At 40.5% G+C, this 20,035-nt stretch overlaps 1 protein-coding gene across 16 annotated transcripts in view; it reads right to left on the bottom strand.

Annotated features, from left to right (window-relative positions):
• The window catches only part of HMBOX1 (homeobox containing 1), a 127,148-nt gene that overhangs the window by 45,026 nt on the left and 62,087 nt on the right, over nucleotides 1-20,035 (bottom strand). For all 16 annotated transcript variants that reach the window (XM_075144827.1, XM_075144828.1, XM_075144826.1 and 13 more), the window contains 3 exons: nucleotides 18,033-18,118; nucleotides 8,376-8,486; nucleotides 1,048-1,201 (listed from right to left, as the gene is read on the bottom strand). In XM_075144827.1, coding sequence (XP_075000928.1) covers nucleotides 1,048-1,201; nucleotides 8,376-8,486; nucleotides 18,033-18,118 — 351 coding nt within the window. The remainder of the gene's footprint in view (nucleotides 1-1,047; nucleotides 1,202-8,375; nucleotides 8,487-18,032; nucleotides 18,119-20,035) is intronic.

Genomic DNA, 20,035 nt, shown 5'->3' with positions numbered 1-20,035 from the left:
GGCTTGGGTCCCTGAGAGAGCTCGGTATTTTGGACTTAGCTTAGGCAAAAGGAGACACTCTCCTGCTCCTAATCAGTTCCAAAGACCCTTGTGCAAGCAAGAGGAAAGAGCAGCATTACAGAAAGGGCAAAAGCACATCCTAAAAATCTGCTGGCCAATGACTCAATGGAGTTGCAAACCAGAGAGGAGTGTAGCACACACAGGGAGTCATCTGGTGCTTTTATGGAAAGGAGGTTCCTCATGCTCTCAGAGGAGAGAAAACTCCTCCCAGCCATTTAGCCCTGAATAGAAATAAGCATTCATCCCTAAACTACATTTGAGTTCACTAGCCCTTTTCTATTATACAACATTATCCACAAAAGAGACACTACTGTAAGCAGAGGGAAAGGCAAAGCACATAGGCAGCCAGGAGACCAGGCTCAGAGAGTGCTTCGTCTCTGCAGGACTGAAGAGCTGGGAGCTCTAATGATCACCTGCCACTCTGCATATGTATTTGAAAGACCCACTTTGCTCTGTACTGTTCCCAGCTCATGTAAAAGGGTTGTAAGAGCCTTTTTGGACAAGGAATCTACTGCTTGTTAGGCAAAGTTCTGCATCCTGAACAATTATAGTGCTGCCGAAATGCCAGTATCAACTATAAAATAACATGATACATTATGAGGACAAATCAGTAAATCGGGAAAAGAGAAATGTAGAATGTAAAGAGTGTGCAGACCCCCACCAAGACAGAGCTTGGATTAGGCTAGAGGGAAAGGTTTCTGCAAAAGCAAAGGAAAAGCTGAACACTCAGATTGAGCTAAGGACAAGATGTCTTAGGGGCTACAAAATCCGAGATATTGTCCAAAGATTATAACATTTTTTCAAACAACAGAAGGGGTGAAATAGCTCCCCCTAGTCTATCGTCTAGAATCAAATGATTACACTGTTATTGGCTTGTGTGATGCTAAAACACATCCATGAAAATGAAGCTGGTGTCCACCAGAGCAGGAAAAAGGATACTTGTATTGGGTTTAAAATGCCCATCTCCATAACCCCAAAGTGACATACCTTTCCATAACAGCCAGGCACTCCTTTCTCCATGTGAACCGACTGCCTCGCCGTAGTCTGAAGGTCCCAGAGGTAGCTGTGACTGGGGGAGGCGTCTGTCTCCATTCTGGCTCTTCTATTGGGATAGGAGCAGGTCTCATGCTTAACGTAGCCCCTAAGAATAATAAATACTGTGTTTCCTAGTGGATTAAAAATCATGCCCATTTTCTCACTCCTGCTCATGAAAAAAAGACAAGACAGATGATGAAACCATTCAAACTAAAGAAGTAAAGCATTATCAAACAAAGACACCTTAAAGATACACAAAGCCAGCTAGAGTTCCCATCCCCAACCTCCAAGCCAGAGAGGTATTAGGTGACTATGGAAATCTAAGGGAGACATAACTGAGCTGATAGCCACTTTGGAAAAGCTGTCCTGTCTTCATCAAGAAGAAAAGTGGCTTACAGAAAGGGTGAGCTATGCTCTAGCTCGGATTTATTTAGGTTGTGCTGCTACCTCTTCTGCCATGAAATGGGAAATAGCAGGTTTCTATTTAATTGTACAACAGCCTCAGGAAGCAAAATGTAAATTTATACCAAAGGTATTTCAATGTGTCCGAAGAGCTGAGTAAACACTTGAAATAGTTCCACCGATACAAACACACCCTGTGACCTGTGCAAACACGGGCTCCTGAGTGCCAGGTTGCCTGAAAAAGTCACTGAAAGCAGATTAACATCACACCTTTCGTCTTCTGTTCCCCTTCTATGGATATATTTCTCCTTTCAAGAAGCCTGAGCTGGAAAGCATCAAGCAAGAGACAGGACTTGGCACAACGCCCTCAGGAAAGGCCTTTTGAAACTTACCCCTGATTCTTTCCACAACAGCCCCTCAGTTAATAAATCAAGATAAATCAAGACACACTGGGAGACCAATCTTTCATATATCCCTTGGTGAGGATGGGAACCTGGTATAGGACATTCGTACGTAAAAGAGGGTATGTTCTGAAGGACAGCTTTGTGCTCAGTGACTTCCCGTGGAGGGAAGAAATAGCTGTTCTTGTGTGCAAAAAAAAAAAACAAACCAAAAAACAGTCATATGAAAAGATAAATCACCACCTATATCCCATATGCACACTGAGCTTAACTGGAATTCATGCACTGAACCAGCCTGGATAGATCCAAGAGAAGCAGGCAGCTCTGCTCACAGGAGGAATACAGTATTGTGCACACGTAAAAGCAGGGCTGAGACAGCAAATCCCTCTGGGTACACAGACTTGCTCAGAATGGTTAGGATTTCATCATAAAAACATACTGTGCTAGTGAAACAACACTGCTTGTTTAATTTAAAACAGAGTAAAAAGGTTAAGGGAACTTAGAGTTTAACCAATAAACAAATTCCTACAGTTAAAAAGCAAGAAATTAGCTATTTATGTATTTGGCTGTGTTCCTTTCCAGAAATGCACAATGAGTATTTTCCTTATTGCCAGGGGCTTGCATCTGTGTTAGGCAGTAGAGCCCAAAATAATTTAAAAATTTTACCCAGGAGAAGTCTATAGGAAGTGAAGCCCGCAATCTCTGCCTTGCATACACAACAGACAGTGACTCTTACTAATTCCCAGCTAACGAGTCTACACAGATCACCTACTTTTCTTGACACGTGAAATATTTCCTACATTGCCAATTTATTGGGAGGCCATTTCAAGGAAAGTTCCTTATCTACTCTTTCCAGTACTTGCACAGACAGTTTAGGGGTCTGGGTCAGTATCAAGTTGCTAGGCTTTAAATATGCTTCAAAAAACTAAAAAACTTTAAAAAAAAAAAATTTAAAAAAGAGGCAGGGGAGAACAGGACAAGAAATTAGCTTTCCCTGCATTGTCTTAGCAATGTACTTTCCCTACCTGAGGATTTCATTTCACAGGGAGAGTATAGGAATATCAGTGATGCCTAACATCAAGGTAAGAGACACAGAATACTTCCATGAAATTTGCCTGAGATTTTTCAGACAAAGAAAAAAATCTACAGTTAAAGCATAAATTTGGTCCTGCTACTGATATGTTCAGTTACTGAATATAAGATGCTTTTTTTGTTTTAGTAGCCTTGCTAGATCAATTTACCTATTTCTCTTTTCTATGGGGTAACATCAATATCAGCAGCAGATAAGAGAGAAGTATGCTGAGAATTACAAGCAAGTACCCACCACTGGTTTTGCACACACATAAAGACGGGAGCATCTGAATGCATACAGAGGCCCAAAATGTGCTTGGATGCATGAGTGGCAAAAGTGGTGGACATACACACTGCTGCCACATTTGATAAGGTAGCTATGGAGCTTTTCTTCATCCCCCTCAATTAAGTGAGCACTTGGGGATCCCGTTTATTCTGCTGTTCCAACGCTTCATTGCAATCTTCTCCCCACCCAGCTCCACTTCTTTACAACTTAATAAGTTATATCCTAGTTACTAGGTCAGATTCTTTTTACAAACCTCTCAAACAGGTTTTAAGAAGTGGTGAAACTTCTCTTCTGAGCAGAATGAGCGGAGCAAATGCAGTGTGAGAGTTTCATCTTAGTATATGTATCAAAAAGCAAGACATCTATAAGAGGTATAGAGGTGAACTGTCTGGGAAGAACTCCTTTTGCAGAGAAAAATGAAAAGCGACATCTCTCACTAGCTGCCAGTGCTGACTACCTTTTGCAACAATACAGAATTTTCTTTGTGCAAGCCAGTATTTTCTCAAATGTGGGGTATGACTTCGGGGATGCTGCAGGTGGGGTTTTGGGGAGAGGAGGCAAGAGCGGTGCTCTCCAATTGGAATGCAGCTTATCTCTGTACTCAAAATTCCTCACGGCAAAGGCCTGCCTTCTCTCATCCCAGACGCTATCCTGAAGAAAGAGCGTTGCTCTTAAAAGCGTCACATGCAATTGCTGATACACATCACATGTCTCAGAGAGGCCCTGCCATACAGGGGCGACGCGCAGGATGGTTGGAGCAAGCCTCAGGCCATCTCCCAGCTCCAAAAAAACATTTAGTAGCAAGCCTTTGCAGCAAGTACCTATCGTGTATTATACTGATAAGAACAGATGTCGCACTTCATTTTTAGCCAGGCTGACCTGAGATCACATGATAAACACCTTTCAGTTACTCCTGAGCCAGGCTAGATTTGAATCAGCAGCCTGCACAGCAAAAGGTTCCCTACAGAGCTCATTGCTTGGATGGAAAGGATCAGAGCAGGGACTATTTTCTCTGCAGCTCTGTAAAATAGTAAATCACCAACAATACGCTTCCAGTGCAAATCTCGTGGGATACCCAGCCCCTGATATTTTTTTTTTTTTTGGTAGGTTTTTCTTTTATAGCTGAACAAGAACTGCTATGGGAATAACACAAGAGATGCTACATCTTGATAATAACTACCTTTCTTTTTTCCTTTTGTTCAAGGAGGAAGAGCACATGGTTTTCTCCAAGGTGACCACAGCTGCCTTCCTATTACAGAAGACTAGCAGAAATAAATACCCAGTCTAAATGGAAATCCAGCCTAAATGGAAGCAGTCTGTATCCATCTGTAACTTCAACACATCATTTCTAGGTGCCAGCTTCAGTTTGCAGTACACAGAGGCAAAAGACATGATAAAGTTACGCCATAACAAACTTTCCACATCGCCCAAGACCCAGTGCCAGCCAAACTAATCAGGTTAACAACTACCAATGTAAAAAACCCACAGGCTTCTGAAAAAAAAAATCAGTACATTATAGGTCTCTATGCACTCATATACCGGCTTCTGAAACATATACTATTTATCTACTGCCAAAATGCTCTCAGTCCCCTACAAAACACAAGAGATGTGGTGCCTGTCCAAAAAAAGTCTGATCTAAATGAAAAGCATCCCTATTAATTGGATTAAAGACCTTTCAAACCCTAGCATTTAGCACTGACTTCTTCCCTTTAACAAAAAAATGCCTTTCACCCTAATTGGCAACCGTTTCCAGAAAAATTTATAATCACTAGTACACTGGAATTCGCAGCATTGCTATTAACTCTGACATCACTCCTACCAGGAAAACGTTGATCAAGAAATTTTTGAGCAAGATTATTGCATACAGTAGGAAAAGTGTTTTGTTTTTTTTTTTAATGATCCATGAGGCTTAAGTCTCTTTTGCAATGTTCCAGTCTGCTGTTGCCTGAACACCCGCCATCAAAGACAGGAGAAATATAGAAAGTACCCATGCAAATAAGCAATCAAAACCAAGAACAACAAACAACATATTCAAGAGGCCAAAGCAAGCTGGCAAATAGCGAATCGTGATGGAATTGCTGAGTCTCTTGTGTACAGGAGCAACATCTAGCAACGTCTCAACAGCAGCAACATCTCAAAACCACCCTAAGGCTCCACAACACGAAGTTCTTTGGTTAGCAGATGCAGGACTGCTTGTGGATGATTTAAAGTGTTATATAGCACCATTATACATTTGAAAAAAGAAAAAGAAAATATCTTTTGATGTATTTATAAGTCATCTTTTGTCCCCTATATTATTAGAAACTCCTGGCTGGGTGCAGTATATAAGCGTAGTAAAAGACAGTCCCTGCTGTGAGGACCTTACAGGCAAATCATGTACAGGAAAATGGTCTCATCTTTACCTAGGAGACGGGAAAGTGAGGTGCAAAGGTGAAATCATTTGCTAAGAGTCGTACAGAAAAACTGGCAGAGCCAAGGAAAGACTACAAGTCTGCCAAGTGATCTCCAGTTCTTTCCTCACAAAACAACTATTCTTTCTTCACAATTCATTAAATTGATTATATTTGGTGTCCTAGTCCTTTAAAACTGTTTCCATTTTAAGCAAAAGTTTTCTTTCCATTACTACACAAAGTCAGAAAATGGACTTACTCGGAAGATCCAGTTTTCCAAAATAAGGAATTAAAGAAATGGGGAACTAAAAGTTCCCAAAGACCTCACTTTGCCCATTGGTAACTCAAACATGTAGCTGCTTCTGCGCAGAGAGACCTGACTCTATCACTCAAAGGAGAAGGATTGAGATTTTATTCCCAGCAGCTGGAATTGGAAAAGATGGGATATATGAGAATAGAAAGCCAAATGTCACTCCCTAGTAAGTGAGTGAATAGAAAAAACACATGACAGTCATTTAATCTCTTAAGTTTCCTCAAAGGAGAATAATCTTTTACTCTCTACAGAGAGTGCAGTGACGGCATCGCTTCTTTGTGAACACGGCAGGAGGCTCTACTGATTTCCTCATTTTCTGAGTCTAAAGAAGGGAGCAGAACAGCTAGTCAAGTCTACTAATCACAGCATACTGTAAGTAGTATCCAAAACTTAGGCTCCAAATTGGTTTTATAACAGTAATTTAAATCCAGGATGCTTTGGACGAGGTTGGTACCTTCCTTAATACCCTGTATAGACTTGCACATATGCATGTTAATTGTCTCTTGGCTAGCCAGTCTGACCTGCAATACAGTAGATGGCAATGATTCAAAGCAGTGGATGATCCTACGATAAATAACACAACCATTTTCCTCAAGTAGACTTTTCCAATAGCTACGGGAAAACTGAGGGTTCCCCTCTTTACCTCAGCCTCTAAAAAGAAACAGACATTATTTGGTTCTAAAGCGAATTTAAGCATCCAAATAGTCCCTTGGCATAGGCAGAGGAGCCATTTTGCATTTTACACTTCTTACAAATGCTGCTTAAGATCTCTTATTTGAAAAAAGGCTAAACTCAAACAACCACTCTTTAAGAAATTTTTCCACGTGTGTATAAAGAAAAGTGAACAAGACCTCAGCAAGACAGTGTGTCAGAAAAGTAGAGGTTAACGTCGATTCATTTCAATTTAAGCCTTCAGTGTTGCTAGTCTTCCCTCCTTAGACACTTCTCAAGAGCGAAAGGACAAACAAGATCTGAGCTTGTGAATATGGGGAAAGAAAGAAGGTTAAGAGGAAGAACTAAAGATTCTAGTGCTAAGTTTGACAAGGTTTCTCTTATCCCAGCAGAGAATACTATTTCTTAGACAACTTCAAACGATATTGGAAAGAAAAGATGCACGGCTGTAGGAAAGATCCACACAACAGTTTTCAACATTAGGAGAGGACTTTGGGCTTTTTTTCCAAAATCCACCTTCTAAAAAACCTCTAGTTCTCTCCACTGTTTTAGAGGCAATACCTTCCATCAAAGGGAAATGGCTGAGAGTTACATCGTAGGATACAACCCGAGGCTTTCAAAGCAGCTGATACGGGACAGCTACATCCAGTAACTTTGCTGATCCTTAGTATCACAATTCCAGCCACTGCAAAATCAAGGCTTCTCAGTGGTATCTGCAGCTTGTCAGCACCTCACAACCCCCGGCACTTTCATTCTTTAAAGCAATTTTCTAGATGCTTAACAGAAAGGACAGGCTCGGCTGTGGCTTTGAACCCACCCAACTTTAAGCTAAAGTATTCTCAGGCCAACTGACAGCTGGAGCATCTTGATTTTCAGCTTACACACAAAGCAGAAGTTTCGAGGATTTGTTTTCACTGGAATTTTTCTTAATAGAATTCTAGATATTGAAGCCAAGTTCACATTAGAGAGCCTGAGTCTTAAATTCCTTAAGACAATTACACAGTTAATTTAATCATGCCATTGTTTAAAGGAAATTAAACGTAAATATTTTGATCTTTACAATAAAACCGCTAAAGGGAAAAATAAGAACTGTGGTCAAACAAAATCTATGGAGAACAATGCAAGGAAATCAATTCAACTGTCATTTTGAATATTGCTGGTGAGTTAAAGATAATGAGCAGCTTTACTTCTCTTCTTGTATTTAAGATCTATTTTGAGATTTGGAGAAGCAGGTGGGATTTGAAAGACACATCTCCAACTTATCACTGTAACTATCAACATCCCATCCATGAACTTGAGATCCAACCCAAAACCTTCTGAAGTTATCCCAAAGATCCTCTCTGCCGAAATGGGAGGGTGTTTGCTGCAACTTTATATTATGCAGCCATTATCAATGTTTCCTATTTGTTCATTCTTAACAGACTCAGCATGTATTTCATGTTAGCTGACTACAGCTTCACTGACTGCTTCTCATTCCCAGAGTCAGCTAGCAGTGAGAGGACAGGGCAAGTAACCATGACCAAGGAGCTGGACAGACAGCTATGGATGAATCAGCTGTGGATCATTTGCTGCAAAGCAAAACACAGATTTGTTCCTACCCTCCTAAAAAGTAAACTGGTCAGAGGGAATACCTCTTCAGTACACCAGACCGAGAAGTGAATGATCAGTGATAATAAAAATCAGTGACAAAAGGCTTCTTTTCCATAAATAAAACAGCAGGAGATGTTTAGGCTGTGTTTGTTTACCAGGATTTGTCTTCTCAAGCTGGTACCATCTGTAAAATGCCCTTTTCTTTTGTTCACTCAGGTCCGACCCCTGCTGCAACAGCCAATGGGAGATCCGGCTCTGACTGATACCTGTAAAAAAACAGAACAAAACAAAAAAAAAAAGGGAGAAAGAGGAAGAGAAAACTTGTTCTTTTTAAAACATTTTAAAGTGGTTTATATATACTGATAAAAGGTATTGTCTTACAAAGCCCAGGAACTTACAATGTTTCAATCACAGAAAAAGTAGAGAGTTTAAGCTTCCCTGCCCCGTCCCTAACTGCTTTAACTTCTCCCCATCGTTATTTTCAACCTTACTCAAGGTACATCCTGGAATCAGCACAATCAACCTATAAGCAAAGAGGGTACAAACTGGGAAGTCAAATCTACCACTGACTTGAATTGTCCACAACTTCCCTGATTCTTAAATTTCATCATCTGTGAAATGGGAACAAGTCCCTTACCCTTATTATATGTAAAAATAATGATAGTTAGGAGATCATTATCATTAAATGCTTGAATAAGAAGGGAGATAAACATAGAAACGGTTTATGTGATATAGATCGAATCAGCCCAGAAATGGAGCAAGCCAACTATCAGCAGCTATAACAACAGCCAGAAAACAAAACAGAAAGGGCAGCTGCCTGTCAGCAAAGCAGGATTCAAGCTCTACGTATCCAGGCAAGATTAGGGACAAAAAGTTCCAGAGTTTTTAAAGCAAGACTTCTAAGAAAACAGTAAAAGGGGAAAAACCCCTAGAAGTTAATACAGTTATTTCCATATGAAGGATGAATGCAGAAAGGGAAAAGAAGTAATTAGAAAGAGAGGAACCAAATAAAGCAAGAGGTTTAAAAGTGCACTAGGAGGTGAACTGTAGGTTCACCTGAAAGTATCAAAAAATATATAGTTTGCTGAATAACTGAAGCAGTACTTCAGGTAGGAGGACTCCCTGTGCTTTCCACAAGGCTCTTCAGCTATCAGAAAGGGTTAACAACATCTAAACTCTCCTGAGAACTAAAGTTTTAGGAGGTGCTCCAAGTAACAATATACTGCTGAACACCACCTGTGCCACCACCTGCTTGGTGATAATACTGAGGCAGGTAGAAGGCTGGTTTTCACATGGAAACCAAACTACCCCTCCCCTCTTGAGATGCATCAAGGTTTTATAAGATCTCATAATCATATTTAACTCATGAAAAACAACCCCCTGTAGTTTTACCACTTTTAATACGGGGGTTTTATTATGCCTTTTTTTTTTTTTTTTTTTTGCATTGAACACTGAAGCTAGTTAACTTTAGAATTATTAAACTTGACTCTCGGGTATCATATTCAGGTGGGTTTACACCAACCAGATTTTTAAAATCACAGGGTTTATGCTCTTAACTGTTCTTCCTTATAGAGAATTCCAGAGTCTATGAAGTTTTAATTGTCCTGGGGAAAAGGGATAGGTGTGTTTTGTTTCGAGTACAGAAGCTTACTGCTATTCAACAGAGCTCTGCCCACAAACCCTGGTCTGGTTTTGTTTCCCTTACATCTATTGATCTTCTTAACACCCGTTCCCAGAGACTGCCTTTGCCCCACAACTGAAGGAGTTCAGAAACAGCTGGGGCAGTCAAGAGCTGACTACCCCCAGGGCCCACAACGGGGATATATAATTGAGTTTACACTACTAGGGAAGTGGAATTATTCAACCAGACACAAACCTTAGATTCTGCTAAGTTTACATCAAGTAACTGTGGAAGCGTACAAGTTAATACCAAAAGAAGTCAATGTAAGTTGATAAAGGTCTCCAGCCCAAAACAAGGCTTCAGTCTGGTTGAAATCATGCAATCTAGATGCCTGATCACCGGTGAAAAGACCAAGTTTTGAAAATTGGCAGCTCTTCACCTACTGTTATGATTTATAAATGCCATTTCTTTAACACAGTGCTGTGGGACACAAATGTTTGTGTCTCACTGCTTTTGGCTGCATGGCTCCTATTAATCAATGGGTAACAGCACCGTTAATTTACTTATTTACTACAGTCCACTTGCACTTATTGCAGTGAATTAGCGTTTGTTGAGTGTTTGGATAACAATGTAAGATATAAATGCAAAGCATTATTAGATAAAAATTATAAATAGAGATTAAGTATCTTCAACAAGAGTCGTATAGTGGAAAATCCAAATTCTGCTCAAGAGGCTGCCTGATACTGTCATAAAGTGGTACAGATGTTAGCCACTTCAGACAATGTGCTCGAGACAAAGCAAAGGAGCAGGAGCCAAAAGATTCAAGCTGTGTATTGCCATGTCCACATTTGACTCATTGCGAGTCCTCACAGTTTATAAAGCCACTCCTGCAAAATGGAGCTTTGTAAAGGACACCGAGACGTACAGATTCACTATAAATTCTCAGTACATTATTATTTGATTGTGGTATCTCATGAACGGCACTGCAGTCCATAGCATTTTTTGCGTTAGCAAAAAGCCCAGAGCCCATTTTGCTTTTTGGCTAGCAGACTTCTATAGCAATGCTGTAAACCCAGAAAACGTGTCAGGTATGGCTTAGGCAGCCGATCTCGGTTTTGGTCATAGGAATGTAGTGGATGACCTCTAGAAGACCCTTTTAAGTCCCATTTCCTATCATTCTTTCCTGTTTTTTATTATTCTCTTTCCTTGTTTGAGAGATCTGTAACGAAAGCTGAGCTTCTTAAAGGTTTCCTCTACCTATACCACTCCTCCTTTTTGTTCTTAAGATATAAAGTATCTTTAATCTGTACCTCAGCTCGGTTTAGAGGCCCCAAAACTATATATTCCAACAGCTTGACTGATTCAAGGTCACATGCAAAATCCGTAGCAGAAGAACTGATCCAGGATCTCCTAGATCCCAGTACAGTGTCTTAATCACAAACCCATCCTTCACTCCTTTCAATTAAAAAAACCTGAAACCCCAAATGGTGATGTCAGAGTTTCGTGCATATCAAGTGGGTTTTACACAGTTGACTCATAGGGACAATGACTAGTACTACCACCAGTACCATCCGGTCACACTGTCTGTAATCATGCTACTTTAGGAAATTGCGCTGGCAGGAAAAAAGATATCATCCTGCTGCCAGAAGCAGATTAATGAAATAAGTTCTCTGGAGTACTGAAAATCCAGCTGTCTTGAGGAAATTCACTCTCGAACTGAACCACGGACCTCAAGGAAGACTGCCATCCTCTGGGCTCAGCATCAGCAGGGACACGAACACATCGTAGTGAGCACAACTAGTTTTCTCACAGAAAATAGTGAAGAAAAAAGTGGTAATCACAAAGGATTATAGCAATTCAAATGTTGACTTCTTGTGTCACACATCACTCCTTCCCACAGCAGGTTACTCTTGCTAATTATAAACAAAATGGAGATGACAGTACACGCATGCTCTTCTGGCCAGCTCTGTCCTATATATATTATTTGGGGAAAAAGTTTCCCTTCCAAATACGTAAAAGAAATGGCAAAATGCATCATCAAGAGAAGGTAACTGGTATCTGCAGTACAAATCCACTCGTAACCCTCAAAACTGCTATTCATCAAGTCTTTGGTAACTGGTTTTCACCTTCACAGATAGATTTGTTCAGCAACTCTACTTTGCATTTCTTTAATGTCTCTTTCACCTGGAATACGTCAGATTTGGAGAAGACAGTAACTGACTGTGTTTTAATTCTTCAGTTTGTAAGCAAAGTCCTAGGTTCATATAATACATGCTTGCAAAGGACATCTATCCATTTAGGAGATTAGCAAAGCTTGTTTACAGGAAACCTGCAAAGATCAAAATCACAGAAAAACAAATCTTTCCCTGTGTGGTCATGAGTATTAAAAAAAAAAAAGGGGGGAAGGAAAATGTTTTTCAAAATCCAGTTTCTTGCCATTTCAGATGATCAGTAATTCAGTAATTTTCTGAATTCTCTTAGGAACTAGTTAAGTTTCACTTTGTATTTGCATTTGCTCAGCATCCCTGTGTGTAGGTTCCAAACCTTAAGGGATTATATTTGTGTAACAGCAGTGCTTCAAGGCTGCCCTCCACCATGCTAGATGCTGTGTGTGTTTAGCATAATACAAAGCTAAGTCCTGAAGACCTCGTATCAACTAAGACAGAGACAGTAGGACAGGGCTGAACTGTACAAGCAGAATAATTGGGAAGGTTAACAGAACTGCACACTGGAAAGCTCAACGTGTTATGTTGGTTTTCTTTTTTTAAAAATGACCTCTGCATTTTATTGTTGTTGATTTTTTTTTTAATGGTGGTTTAGTTTTTATGGTACTAGCCCAAGAACTGAGAAATCTGAACTCAAATTCCTGCTCTGCCACAGACTGCTTCCACTGTGACCTCAGGAAAGTAAGGGGTTTTTTGTTCCTTCACCTCCTATTTGTAAAAAGTGGAAAAGGTAGTATTTCCAAACCTCACTGAGGCATCATCCACCAAAGCATTTAGCCTGGCTGCAAAGGGCTCACCTGTGGACACTCCTCCCTCTCTCCTTTACCGTAGTACAAACCAGAAAGACATTAGTTTCTGAAAACATTTCCCCTGCCCTCCATCTACATTTGGAAGCTAAGAGACAGCATCTCTTAATAAGTTTACATTTATCTCTCTATCCTTTGCCTTCTGACCATAACTTACTTGGTACCCAGATACAATTCTTGTGGCAATTAAAGCAAATTGCAGCACACGACTTCAAATTATTGTTGATAAAAATTTGGCATCTCACCTGCCACATGTAGGGCTAAATACCTACCCTCGAGTAAGCTGCAGCTATGTTAAAAGGAGCTTCAAATAACAAGATAGGAAATTCAGCAGGAACTATTATTAGCTCCTGTTTATACTGTCATTTTTCTTATCAGTATGAGATTATTTATACAGAGCCCAACCCAAGTGCTTCTTGTTTATCTTATTACAGACACCATTAAAAAAGTTTCTATAAAAAGCAGCTCCTGTATTTAGGACCAGCACTAATAAGTGTTATGCTAGGTTTTTGCTTCTTATCAATCATTCCTTTATTTTCAAGTCACCATTTAATACTCTGTTACTATTTTGCAATCTGCCCTCTTCTCTCAGTACACAAGGCAGCCCTGTAGAATGTCTTCTAGGTTTAATTTTCCCTGTCAGATTCATTATCTAAATGACTTTTAAAGTTTCTGGTAATTTCATAAAGACTAAAGAGAGCCTAAAAATTGTTTTACTGCAACAGCTGACTTTAACCTTCAGCTCCGTGCTCCTCTCTCACATATCCTCCCTCTCCATCATTTCCCATCCCCTTGCGCTGCAGCATAGGAAAAACAAAAGGAAAAGCCATTTACTGTTGCAGAGTCTGTAAATGCAAGGCTGCTCATTGTGCTTTGTAGAATTGTGGCTGATGAAGGAATATGTATTCTATCAGTGCATTGCATTATTAGAATTAAGATGAGAAAAAGGAGAAAGATACTTCTGAATGAAATCCTAAATGGCTTGAAAAATTAGTGAAATAAGGTAAAATGGAAGTTTCAACTGGCAGAAGTTGCATTAGAGGTTCCTGCACCAAGGACAGAACATGACAAGATACAAAATGGGGACAAATTCGATCATAAGCACAGGGGAAACATTACACTGTCTGATGAGCTAATCCAAGACCTGCAATTTGAAGACATGCAAATACATTGGCTTAGCTAAAGTTCATCACCATGTCCAATTTGGCCAACTTCAAATCCAGCTGTAATTAAGAAAAGGAAGCAAAGTTTTAGGTTCCTAACTAAAGGTCTAGTATCACTCTGTTCAGATGCACTATTACTCCTCTCCCCTCTCCATGCCATTCTCCCCTCCCATTACACACACACACAATTTTTTAGAGTAGTAAAGAAACTGGTAGATATTGAAAGAAGAAATTTGACAGCATGGGTAGCCAAGCCAAACAACTTTCCTTCTGGACAGAGCCAGCCATAAATTTTTCATTTCATTTCTCTTACCTTTCTTCTCCGGGGCAGAAGAGATGAATGCTAAAAGCTGAGGCCACACTACTCTGCATTTATTTCAAGTGCTAAACAAATGACTTCCAGCTGATGCAGGGTGGTAGCCAGTAGATGGGCAAGTCAAATATGGCCAACATCTGCACTGCAGCCTCCAGAAACAGCTTGCTATGTTTGCATTACAACAAACGGTGATGGAGGCTGTAAGCACACCAGCCTCCGTTGTGTGGTTGTCGATCTGTTCTTGCAGAATTGCCCCCTTTCATGCTCTTTCACAGCCCCTTCATTGGCCAGAACAGGGTTCCACCTCGATGTGCAATATAATAAAGAGGACCCTGAGACACGGATCACTGGAGGCTGAACAGTATTCTGAAAAGGTATCACTTCACTGTCATGGTCCTCTCCTACACCATCTGTTACTGACCACACTTTGGATTTTATTTATCTGTTTTTCCTCTTGTTTACTGAATGATTTACAGATCAGCTTTAGCAGTAAGACTAAGCCTGTAAATACTGAGATGATACCATTTGGGATCATATATTCTGCAAAGTATTACCTCTGTCTACACAAACCGCTTTTTTAATGAAGGAAAAGTGGTTTCCAGGCCTTTCTTGGGAGCCTGTTTCACAGCTGAATGGGAAGGAATGTTGGACACATCTGAAGAATACACAAGGCAACTAGCACTCATCAGGCCTAAAAAAACTCTGGAAGTGAGCGCCCTGGGACACATGCTTTCTGCTCTGGGTCTCTGTCCCGAGCTATTTTCAGCCACTCTTCACCGTACTGTGCTTTTGAAAGGAAGCCGATGTTTCTCCCAGTAGTGCTGAGCACACTCTTTAATCCGGTCCCTTAAAACATCTCTTTGACATTTACTATTTCTTTCAGATAAGCCATAACTATGTACTTAATAGTGGCACGTAAGTACTACGCATCTGCTTACACAAGGCTATGGGTTATATTTAAAATGAATCAGCTCCTGTAGACCTTCCCACCAAGCATACGGAGGATGACACAGTTCAACTGCAAAGCGTAGTGGGATAAAAGAGACTGGTGTGTCACAGTGCAGCACAAGCCTTGCAGCTATCTCTGCTTGAGAAATTGCATCACATGCAAAATATCACTTTCTTTTCTTATTTTGAAAGGTCCATGGAAACACTACTGGGTCAGCTGCAAAAGGACGTAGTCATTTAACCTTTAGATCTACCTGGTTTCCCATTAATTTGGCTTGAAAACAAGAAAATTACAGAGTGCCATTAGTTCAGTCTTTGTTCTGTCCCACTGACAGGCTCAGAAGAGACATCTAGTAATATTTTCTCTGATCACTGTGAGTACATTCTGGATGCCCCCCCATGTTACGCAGGAGGGTTGAGTGGGATGGGTGTGAAACTTAAGTCAACCGTGTATGAAGTAGATGGTGTCGTTTACTCACAGAGGAACAGCCTGGCAAACATTGAAAGCTCTCAAAGGCTAAATGCCAACTTAATGACTTTAATAACTGAAATCCAAGAGAGTAGGGTGAGGATGGAAGGAGCAAAATGATCAGGTGTGAAAAGACTGGTCTTGACTTTCCTACAGTCTGCCTGCAGGGGTATCAAGACATGCACCGAGACACCTAGCTAATTATCATTAGATCAGCTCCTTTTACTGATACAGACTCTGTCTTAGATTTGCTGTGGTGATTCTGATTCAACGGCCCTGCATGCAGTAGTCCCACTGACCAAAAAAAAAAAAAAAAAAACTGGCTTGTTTTGGAAAGACTCTTTTTCTGCAATTTTTTCCTCTTTGCATTACTTCCCTTGAAAGGGAAGCTAGTTTGACTTGCTGGTAGACGTGAAGGGTGCTATAAGGTTAATTCAGAGATGGGTTACTGCAGGACTATATTCAGGCAACGACTGCACAAAAGTAGGGGAGTGACCCATTAACTACCAAAACTTCAGAGTTCAGGTACAATTTAAGCAACTAGACTTAGGATTTAATTTCTGAAGTATTAGTGCCACTAACATCTGATAAGGCTAATAGCATTCCTTAGAGTTACACAAAATGTTAATCTCATGATTTTACAGATGAAATTGAAACCAGGGAAGGACAAGTAATTTTGCCCAAGATCACAGAGAAGAGTTGGAGATGTGGAAGGAATTTCTGGCTCCATGGCTCAAGCACCCATTTCTGCCTACCCACCTCAACTGCTAGCACGCCTGCAAACCCAGATCTCCCAAACAGATGGGCTCTTATGACATTTCAAATACCGGAAATATCATAAAAGAACAACTTCCCTCCTACTGGTTTGGCATTCCTAGTCATCAAGGAACCTTAAAACCAATCTATTTCAAGATCTTTATTCAAGCTTGGGTTAAAAAATGAATAAATGTTATAGGTATAACATGGGATTGAGCTATCTGTATTTTATCATGAAGTCTTCATCCTAAGACATTGAGGTGCTGGAGCGTGTCCAAAGAAGAGCAATGAAGCTGGTGAAGGGCCTGGAGCTCAAGTCTTATGAGGAGCGGCTGAGGGAACTGGGGTGGTTTAGTTTGGAGAAAAGCAGGCTGAGGGGAGACCTCATCACACTCTACAACTACCTGAAAGGAGGTTGTAGTGAGGTGGGGGTCGGTCTCTGTTCCCAAGTAGCAAGTGATAGGACAAGAGGAAATGGCCTTGCGTTGTGCCAGAGGAGGTTTAGATTGGATATTAAGAAATATTTCTTCACCGAAAGGGTTCTCAAGCCTTGGAACAGCTGCCCAGGGAAGTGGTTGAGTCACCATCCCTGGAGGTATTTAAAAGACGTGTAGATGTGGTGCTTAGGGACATGGTTTAGTGGTGGACTTGGCAGTGCTAGGTTTACGGTTGGACTCGATCTTAAAGGTCTTTTCCAACTTAAACGATTCTATGATTCTGTGACTCTAAATATGCTACCAGCTATGCTGTTCCGGACAAGCAGTGTGAGGCTGTAAAGGAGAACTAACAGCACCCCAGCCCATGGAGAAGCAGTAAGACTTCATTACTCTTTGTGTAAAGCTCTGGAAACACACCCAAGAAAGAAGTGGTATCACTGCAGTCTGTTCACGTGTCCTGAATGTGAAAGAGAGAAGGCACAGGGCAGAGGGCAAAAAGAGAACTACTTCTCCTTCTAGGTAAAGTCTGAGCTAATATGGTCATCCCCTCAACCTCACATCTGATTTTCATTAATCGTGACTCAAAGGCAAGTGACTGAAAAACTTCAAACTACCATAATCTGACTCCTGGACACAGTGATACCAGCTATAGCTGTGTCTCCTGACTATTCATATACATTTTATAATATAAATACATATTATATATCTCGCTCTCTCCATACATAGAGATGCAGATATGCATCTATTTGCCACACTCAACAAACAATTTAAGAATTAAGGAAAACCGTTTTCATTTTAAGATAAGAACTTCAGGCTTATTATAATGCTGTAAAATAAAATCTGCTAGCACAAGCCACAAAAAAAGAAAAAAAGAAAAAGTGATTCACTGGGGAAGTTCCATGATGTGCGGGACAATGGGTCTTAAATCAAAGGCATACATTATCATGACTAAGCTGACAGATCTGCACTGCAATGCAGAAAGCCAAGCAATATTCCAACATCTGCACCGTGCACAGATAGGCAGTTAGACACAGCTTCCCAAAATGAAGAAAGGACTCCCCGAGCTCTTACCTGTTACCTGTGCAACAACTGCTTGGGAAATTCTCCGATTGGCTAGGAAGGCTTTGATTTCCTCCTTTATCACACTGCTGTCCCTCCTACCAAAACAAAAAAAACAAAAGAACACACAAAAAGACAGACAGACCGAAGTGCACTTTGAAGATGCAAAATGGCTTTATTTCCTTTATTTAGGGGACAAGGAGTGGGGAAGGCAGGCATTAAAATAGTCAAAGTGCCTCACCGGTGGACACTTCTTTTAACAAGTGTCACGTTTGATCAAAGTACCCTAGCAGGAGAATGGATGACTCATGTCCTATATAATTCATATTAGGTGCAGCACTGCCATATGGAATGTACAAAGTTTCATTACACAGGGATGAATAAATCTCTCATACCAGCATAAAAACCTCAGTCATAAAAATGAGGCACAAAAATAAAAAATAAAGGATAGCAGGGTCTGCATGGTTAGCTACACAAATGAATATACATACACAAACCTTCTCCAACCTTTCAAAGAAAAGACCCAAAGGAGAAAAGATTTTGCAACCTCTATCCCCCCACCCCTACTTCCTTAGTCCACAGCTTGCACTGAATGAACAAGTGTCAGTTATTTAAAGCCTTTGTATGATTTTTACAAGGTGTGCAAAAGATAGTTCAGAAGGGACTAAAACCGTGCTAAAAAGAAAATAATTTGGAGGCTGCACAGGGACTGCGATACGCAGCAAATTTCAATTGCAATAAACACATACTTTTCCCTCCTCTTCCTCCCTTCCCTTCCTGAGAAGGGCAGACAATTAAAACCAGACTCTATTAGGCTTTATTATTTGTTAATTCCCCTTCCCCTTCTCCCCTCGTGCCCCAGCAGCATTCAAGGCAGATTCAAGCTTGCAAATGTAAATGCAAAATAAATGCTATGTGTGGGTTCATTTTTATTTCTGTACCCAACACTCATCTTCCATATGCCTGTAAATAAAAGTAGTTTAAGTTTAAATAAGCACTAAAAGCATTACCTGAGGCTTACTGCATAGGAACCCAAAACTCAAAGGAACGATTATACTTCAGCAGTGGGAACTCCTGCATACTGTTATACTCACCACCTTCCTACATTATTCCATTATCCTGCAGCCGACAGTAAATTAGGTTGATTGGCTTTTCTTACTGCTCATCTCTAATCCTCTCCCCCAAAAGCCACACCTTTACCCTACATCTCCAAACTACTTCAAACATATTTTCATCCTGGAGCTTATGGACCCTAGTTCTCTCATAGGTTCTTCATAAATGTCTCAATTTTGGGGAAAAAAAAGACATTCCAACATTATGACCAAAATTGTTTTGAGATGTTTGGTCTTTCCTCTTATTTCTTTTTATTATCAAGCCCACTGACTCTGACTTTCATCCTCAGTGGTATAATCCCCTCCTTTCATCTTTGCCATAATGCTGAAAAGGAAGCCGCTAAAAGTAAAGAAAGGTCAGTCTGGGAAAAAAAAAAAACAACTGGCTCTCACTGAAGACTTCTGCTTCTTCTTTATTATTTGTATTTTCCTATGCCAATCTGCAGACTGTGCAAATCCCAGAGAGAGTCAGCCCCTGCCACAAACTATAAAGAGATAACATACATGCTCTGCAGATCCCAGTGGAAAGCATTACCCAAGCAGATTCCCTACTCCCCCTATATATGGAAGGAAGTAGTGGAGGAGGACTCATATGAATTGACACTCAGTCAGAAGTCTTCTGAATAAGAGTAGGGCGGAAAATTAGTGCGCTAACATCAATTTCAATTTTTGGTACAGCATGGGAAAAAGTATTTCAAAAGCAAAACAGACTGTGGGATACCCACACACGGCCAGAGGTTGTCTACACAAGACGAAGAGGCAGGTGAGAGGTACCGAGACAGTGACCATTAGGGAATTAGCAGAGGAACGGCTGTCTAATGCAGTTCCTACTTTCTTGATAATACCTATCACTACTACTGCAGTCCTCCAACATGCAGATTTCTTCTGAGGAACTTCTCACTC

Source organism: Calonectris borealis, chromosome 3, assembly GCF_964195595.1.
Source record: "Calonectris borealis chromosome 3, bCalBor7.hap1.2, whole genome shotgun sequence".
Lineage (NCBI taxonomy): Eukaryota > Metazoa > Chordata > Aves > Procellariiformes > Procellariidae > Calonectris > Calonectris borealis.
Note: the sequence above shows the minus strand (reverse complement) of the source record. Positions and strands in the feature narration are given on the sequence as shown.